The sequence below is a fragment of the Equus przewalskii genome, chromosome 1 (genome assembly GCF_037783145.1).
Source record: "Equus przewalskii isolate Varuska chromosome 1, EquPr2, whole genome shotgun sequence".
Lineage (NCBI taxonomy): Eukaryota > Metazoa > Chordata > Mammalia > Perissodactyla > Equidae > Equus > Equus przewalskii.
The window spans coordinates 120,975,494-120,982,874 of record NC_091831.1 but is presented as its reverse complement, the minus strand read 5'-3'; the positions used below and the strand labels follow the sequence as shown (position 1 = coordinate 120,982,874).

The following is a 7,381-nucleotide window of genomic DNA, read 5'->3' as shown; positions in this document are numbered from 1 at the left end:
TCTAATAAAAATAGGCTAGAAGGCTGGCGGCAAAGACTGACGAGGTAGCAGCCAGGGATTTCCTTAAGAAGCTACTTGCTTTGAATTTCAAGCTGCATAATTATCTAGACTTGAGTTTTCTTTGAAGGAGTAATGAGCCTTTCCTTCTTACCCAAAGCAGGGAGGGGGAGGTCATAAATGAAGAACCTGAGGCAGCTTTGAGATTCCAGAAGCTGCTGCTGTGAGCCAGGTGTGAAATGATTACGGCTGACCTAAGTGGGCCTGTCTACACTGCTCTTTGAACAAAGTGAGAAGGCTCACTACACGCTTTCGAACTGCTGTCTCATAATGGCTTAGCTACTTGATACTGGTATCTTCTGTCACTTTAAACCACAGAGGACAGACTGACAGCTCAGGCTCAGTGTGAGGGACTGCCTAACCCAGGAATGGGAAGACAAGATAATCCAACATCTGAAGAGCAGAGTAACATATAACTCACAAATCAAGATTGGAATGATTTATTATTTTATCTCGCTCCAGAGTGGTAGCAGAAACAAAATCAATTACAAGTAGACTTAGGATTCCTGAAATGTAAATTGTTTTTAATATATTTAAAAGCACACAGAAGTCTCCTTGATTTATAAAAAAATAAATACATAACATGACAAATTTATTCATGATCCTGGGGCTCTTATGAGGTCAAACTCTTTAATGGCTGTGATGTGTCAATGTAAAACATACATGATCTGTTTTACACACAGACGCACATTCCAGTTGTAAAAGCAAACTCCTTCAAGGATCAGAATGAAGAAACATCAGTCTTCTACTGCAGAAAGCATGTCCAGAGCTGGGTGATGGGGTTGGGCTCAGGCACAGTAGCCTCTGACCAGCCAGCCTACAATCTAAGGAGCCAGGGTAGGAAGGCATAGCCCTTCCGCTCACGCCACCCTGCTGGTCAGCCAGGTTTCTAAACTGCTGGATGGCTGACTCCTTCGAAGTTTCCACAAGACTCTCAGTCTGTCTCTGCTGCAACTATGAAGCACAGGAGGGACTGTTTTGTCCTTCCTGCTGGTTCTGTCCTGTTTGAGAGCAGAAGATTGAGAAAGTGTGCTCATTAAATATTTTCATTATAACACTGAATGGAAACCACGATCCCGCCCATGAGCGCTGAGCTGAGAGAGAACACGAGAACTTCACATTGGACCTCACTAGAGACGAGGAGTGTGGGTAAGTGAGCATGCGCTTCTTAAGTGGGCAAGCAGGGAAGTGCTTTCTCCAGCTGACATGCTCTTGAGGGTGAAGAAGTTTGGCCTAAAATAGCTGATGATACAGCATAAATTGGGGATTTTGGAATCAAGTTTTTACCCCTGTAACATACAACATAAAAAACAAAAATCCAGTCTCGTTAGTAGATAGCTAAATTTTGATTAAAACCTGAAATGTTTTTGGGTAACTGTCAACAGGCTGGAATGTATCTGATACAGTTTAATCTGCTGTTGTTTCTTTGGCTGTCTTTCAATTAGCTCTAGAAACTGTTTTGACATCCTCAATCCTATTTTCCAAATCACTTAATTCCTGTCATTCTTAAGTTGGCTAGTTCTCCTTCCTCAGAGAAATTACCCACAACCACCTTCCTAATAGTGAGGGTGTACTTCTGAATAGAAGAGTCCTTCGGCTGAGATGGCATCTCCAAGGCCCACAGTTCGAATAGGATCTTTGCACACCAATACTGGTGTGAAGTGGAAGGATATTCCCTCCCTGTGCCATTCTACTACTGGCTTGTTTGGGTTTACTACGATCCTGGAGCCTGCCTCCGAATGGGAAGTCATGAACTCTCGCGGTGCCCTCAGAGACACCCGGCTGGCGTTTATGGTTTCTGTTGCGCAGGCCTGTGTTCCAGCCATGCGAGCTCCTGCAGCCACGGCTGCCAGCTGGTTGGCCCAGTGTCCGTCCACAGTTGCCAGGATGTGATAGGCCAGTGTGTGGAAGTGGATCCTCGTGAGGTCTGAGGCTCTGCTTTTACTCCTCCCATGTTCCTTCAGGATCCAGAAGAGGATGTCACTGACCATACCCACATCAGGAACACCGTTCCAGGAAGAGAGAGAAGAGTGAGGTCCAGATGCTGACTGGCTGAGAAATAACAGCTCCTGTTCATTCAGCCCAAGGGATGTCACTGCAGGAAAGACCTGCTAACAAAAACAAAATGGAGGTCTCTTTCTGAAGGACATCTAGCTCCTAAGATATCTTAGAATACAGCAAATGACTAAAAGTCCGGGAAGGAAGGCAGGATGGCATCTTTCTTCCTTACCACAAGATCCCTGCCCCTGAAGTCTGTGGTGGGGACGTGACAGATCATAGGTCACTGTTTTGGCTATTACACCTCTAACCATCTCCACCTTCATTATCACTTGGGATAAATTGGGAAGTTGCAGTAACACCGTTTTAGACCCAGTCTGTTTATAACAATACACCATTATATTACAAAGGGCAGAGGTGTACATATTTTGTATTTCCTTCCATGGTGCCTAGCTTTTGTCTTTGCACACACAGCAGATCTCTCGCCATTGATGGAAAATGACTCTCAGCTCCTGAATGTCAGCAGGCATTATACCAGTGAAACGGAGAAGGCCCTAGCCACACAGTCAGGGTCGCGATGGTTCCGTGTACACAATACCAAGAAGCAAGGAGAAGAGTTTCAGCTTAGATCTAAGCTTTTGAAGCAGATGTGGGTTAGGAAGACTATTTAGTAATAAGGCTGTGTGCAAAAGGGTACCAAACAGGAGCCACTGAGCCTGTTTTCTATCTTAAGGGGAACCACCGTGTCCACTTCACTGTCTTTCTTACGTTAGTGCTTTCCTCCTTAGAGCCAGAGACCTGCACATAAGGCGAAAGTTTGTGCAAGAGAGACGAGCCCTGCTGTGTGTGTAGGTAGGGCTGTGTGCACGTGTGTGTTTATTTACTTATTTAAAAATGGAGGGCCTGCCTACCCTTTGTCATGTACTAGCACTTCCACTTCCTGCAGGGGCCGCGCCAGGCCCGAGCTGACGGCTTTATTTCCTTCTGTATTCTAATTCTGACTGTACCGTCTGAGGGAAGGACGGATGGCCTCCGTTTTACAGATAAGGGGACTGGGGCTCAAAAAGGTTAGTAGATAGTTAGACAGAAAATGAAATAAAAATGGCTTGTTTTTTGAAAAGTGAAAAGATAACCTCAAAAGAGAAATGCAAATAAAAACTATACTGAAAAGTGTAGTATACACTTTTTACAAGAATTACAAGAGTGAAGCGTAATGTAAACCATAGCCTTTGGGTGATGACGACGTGTTAACGCAGGCTCACTGAGGTGCCGTGGGATGCTGATGGGTGTGGGGAGGCTGTGGGTGAATATGGGCACTCTCGACATTCTGCTCACTCTTGCGGTGAACGTAAAAAGCAAAGTCTATTAAAAAAAAACTATTTTGAAATATCATCTTTCACCTGTCAGACTGGTAAGAAAGCATGTTTCTAATCACATTCCAGTGGCAAGGAGATGAGGAAATAAGCACTTGTAAAGAGTTCTAGCAGAAGTAAATTGGTGCAATTCTCATGGAGGGCAATTTGGCAATATCAAACTTAGACATGCTTTTTATGCTCCAATGCAGCAACTCTACTTCTGAGAACTTATCATACATATGCACTTGCTCATGGGCAAAATGAAATCATGTAAAAGTTCTTCACTGCACCGCTGTATGGAATAGCAAAGGACGGTAAACCAAACGCCCAGCAAGAAGGCTCAGGTTAAATAAACTGAGGTACGCCCACACATCGCTTTAACCATGTGGCTGTGAAAAGACTGAGGAGATTCTCCATTTGATGATAGAGAAAAGACCCCCAAAATACATTTAGTGAAAAAAAGCAAAGTGCAGAACAGTATATTCAGTATACTAGTCTATCTTTTTGGATAAAAAAGGATGAAAAAATAAAGATCTTCCAGGGCTGGCCCCATGGCCAAGTGGTTAAGTTCACGTGCTCCGCTTTGGTGACCCGGGGTTCACTGGTTCATATGCTGGGCACAGACCTAGCATGGCTCACCAAGCTGTGCTGTGGCGGTGTCCCACATAGGAGAACTAAAATGACCTGCATCTAGGATACACAACGATGTACCGGGGCTTTGGGGAGGGGAAAAAAGCATACTAAAGATAGATTCCCATATTTGCTTCTATATGTGCACAGCTACTCTGGAGGGAAACAGATGAAACTAATAAGGAGGTTACTAACAGCGGGTACAGATGGCAGGGGGAGGGAGACTTCTTTGTGTATCTTTTAATATTTTGGGGTTTTTGAACCATATGAATAAACTACCCATTAAAAAGATTAATTAACAATAAAATGAAAGGTTAAGTAACTTGCCCAAGTTCATAAAGCTAGCGAATGGCAAAGCTGGCATTCCAACCCAGGTTTCCAAAGTCTGTGTCTTGAGCATCACACTCCTGGATTTATCTGATTACTGCTGCTGTCCAAAGGCAGGAGTTGAACACCTCAATGCCTGGTGGTGAGGGAGTGAAGCTCACCCAAAGTTTTCTTCTCTGAGCTTCTTGAAGTTCAACTGAAGGCTGCTAAGTTGGCTTTCAGTTTTTTCTCCTTTGAGTGCTACTGCAAAAACCATTCACTTCCAACTTCCCCATTCCAGAAGGAGAAACACAACCCATGAACCCATCAGTTACACTGTCCTATTTTTTTTTTTTTTTGAGGAAGATTAGCCCTGAGCTAACATCTGCCACCAATCCTTCTCTTTTTGCTGAGGAAGACTGGCCCTGAGCTAACATGCGTGCCCATTTTCCTCTACTTTATAAGTGGGATGCCTGCCACAGCATGGCTTGATAAACTGTGTAGGTCCACACTCGGGATCTGCACTGGCAAACCCTGGGGCACCAAAGCAGAACATGTGAACTTAGCCACTATGCCACTGGGCTGGCCCCTACACTGCCGTATTTTTAACCTAGAAGGAGATCTTGTTCCAGAACAGACCTGGCTCCTTATCTGGATCTCCATGGACCTAGGTTTGAGTGACATGACATCCACATCTCAGTGAGCCAGTCTCACTGGACAAGGGTGTTTTTCTGCAAGGCCCCATGAGGGTCAGGACCAAAGAGGGCCCCACATGCTGCCCATGTGGTTACCTGATGCACAATGCTGCTCATGAGCTCCCTATTGGTCATACTGGCCAGCTCTAGATGAACTGGAATGCCAGTGGGGATGTCAGAAATGGAGGTCACAACCTGCAAAGAAAAGAGGAGAGCATTGCCATTAAAAAGAGAAGGAAGTCAGGCAAGAGGGAAGGATCAGGTCCTGAGAGTCAATGCCTCCTGTCACTGCCTTTGCATCCTCATGAAAGCTCCAAGCCATGTGGGTTGCCATGGCCTCTGTGGACAAGGGATGCTTTTCCCAACAGAGAAAATTAGGTTCTGCATAGAGGTGCTGGGGTTATAGACTCAGAAAGCACAGAGACCCGCCCATTTGTTCACGTAGCCAGCCTATTCCTGGGGACCTAAACCAAACAGCCGGCTTCAACTGCCATGTGACTGTGCAGGAACCACAGCATAGCCGATGTGAAGTGAGATGGTACAGATAACACAGAGGACACAAACTAAAAACACTGCAGCTTGCAGCCACGTTCAGTTTAGCACAGGATGCAGAGGCTCAGGCAAGAAGATGTTCTGACCTGTCCTACTCAAGGTGCTGCCCGTGCCTGAAAGAGTACCATGAAGTGCCTCACTGCAGCAGGAGGCAGGCTTCAGAGCCAGCTGCCAGGATATGTCCTGGGGAGGCCAAGGACAAGGCAGCACAAGTTGCAGAGGCCAAGAGAGGTAGGAATCTGAAGAAAAACACTAGCTGAGATCTGTGAAATTCTGTAAGTGCTATTACCTCCAAGAGTCTCTTCCTCTGGAGCTCCTTGCTTTGTCCCTCCATCATGTGCAATCCAGAGAGGACCACCAGGTCTGGCTGAAACTCCTCCAGGCTAGACACAAACACCTCCAGCATATTCATGGCCCCGTTGGAGAGGTCGTGGGAGAAGATGAATCGGTTGGCATGGGGAGCTTTTAACTGGCCCCACTCCTCCCCTAGAAAAGCCCAGTCAACACAATGGGAAGAAAAGGAAGAGGCTTTAAGTCTCCTAGCTGTGGGGAGGCTGGCAGGGACCTCACTGGAGCCTTGGCTCTGGGCAGGCTGGCTTCTGACTGAGCGGACCCCAGCTTCAATGGCCTAAGCACGGCGCTGCATCCAGGAGGACGGTGGTCAGTAAAGGAAGAAAGAAACCAAAACCCCAAACCCAACCCAACAGAAGCACAGTATGGGTGCAATACTGTATGCCTTTGTCAAGGGGCTGGCAGTTAGCTCCCCTCGAGTCCCAGGAAAGCTCTGCTATCCACTGAGCTCTCCAACAGAGGATGCTGTGTCCTTTCCCAGCCACAGAGTGGTAGCTCGACTTCCAGCTAGCAGCACATGGTGCACACCATGCACGTCCCTGGATACAGGACGTGCTGCCTTTCTTGAAGCACTTGCCGCCTCACAGCAGCACCCTGAGCCCCTTTCATTTACTTGGGGTTGAGGGAGGCTGAAGCTGCGAGAGTCATCTGACCGCACCTCTTCCTCCCTGCTGCCTGCCAGTGGTTTCCGGGCACCTGATCCAGAACGGGAGAGTCTCTGGCTGCTCTAGCCTCTGCTGAGTGAGTTGCTTTAGAATAATGACTGTTCCAGAACAAGTCCAAGTGTGACTTCCTCCTTAAATGGTTGCTGACTGCTCCAGCCTGGGTGCACTTTCACTACTTTGAGCACCCACAGGGACTTTACATGGTTTGGTGATTAATCATTTTGCTTTGAGTTCTCTCTCCTACTATTTTGAAACAGTATTCAAACCTATATCATTACTTAACTTTCACACATTCGTGCCACAAACACACTGCCAGCTCTTTAAAGTATGTATGTCTTTGATTCCCTTAGCACCTGTCACCGTCCCCTGCAGAGAGTGCCTACTCAGTAGCTGCTAATCTGATCCAGGCAGGGGGGTCCAGACCCGTCCTTGGCTGGTTCTTCCAGCGGGGGAGGAGTTTGGTGACTGTACGCATCTCTAGGAGGGGCTCTCAGCACTGGCCATGCCTCAGTATCTCCTGGGGAACCTAGTGTTTAATGTGCAGGTGGCAAGGCCACCCCCGTGGAGATCCTGATGTGCACTCAGGTGGAGAACTACCGATTAAGACCCCACAGCTGCCAAGTTTTCGAGAGGTGTGTGCTATTGCCGCGAGTCCTAAAGCAGGAAAGGCGACAGGGAGGCCCTCTCAGAGGTCACTCGGTGAGGCTTCACGACCGGAGGCTTTCCAGGCAGAGCTCACATTCTTCTCCATAAAGACCCGAAAATCTTGCAG

General features: G+C 47.1%; 1 protein-coding gene across 4 annotated transcripts in view; it reads right to left on the bottom strand.

Annotated features, from left to right (window-relative positions):
* Window positions 1-481: 481 nt before the first annotated feature.
* ADPGK (ADP dependent glucokinase) overlaps window positions 482-7,381 on the bottom strand; it is a 29,453-nt gene continuing 22,553 nt past the window's right edge. For 2 of the 4 annotated variants that reach the window (XM_008527020.2, XM_070575698.1), the window contains exons 5-7: window positions 5,883-6,079; window positions 5,138-5,236; window positions 482-2,165 (exon numbers count right to left, since the gene is read on the bottom strand). In XM_008527020.2, coding sequence (XP_008525242.1) covers window positions 1,614-2,165; window positions 5,138-5,236; window positions 5,883-6,079 — 848 coding nt within the window. In that variant the 3' untranslated portion in view covers window positions 482-1,613. Of the gene's footprint in view, window positions 2,169-5,137; window positions 5,237-5,882; window positions 6,080-7,381 lie in introns of all 4 variants that reach the window. The other 2 variants (XM_008527019.2, XM_070575688.1) reach the window with 1 other exon arrangement.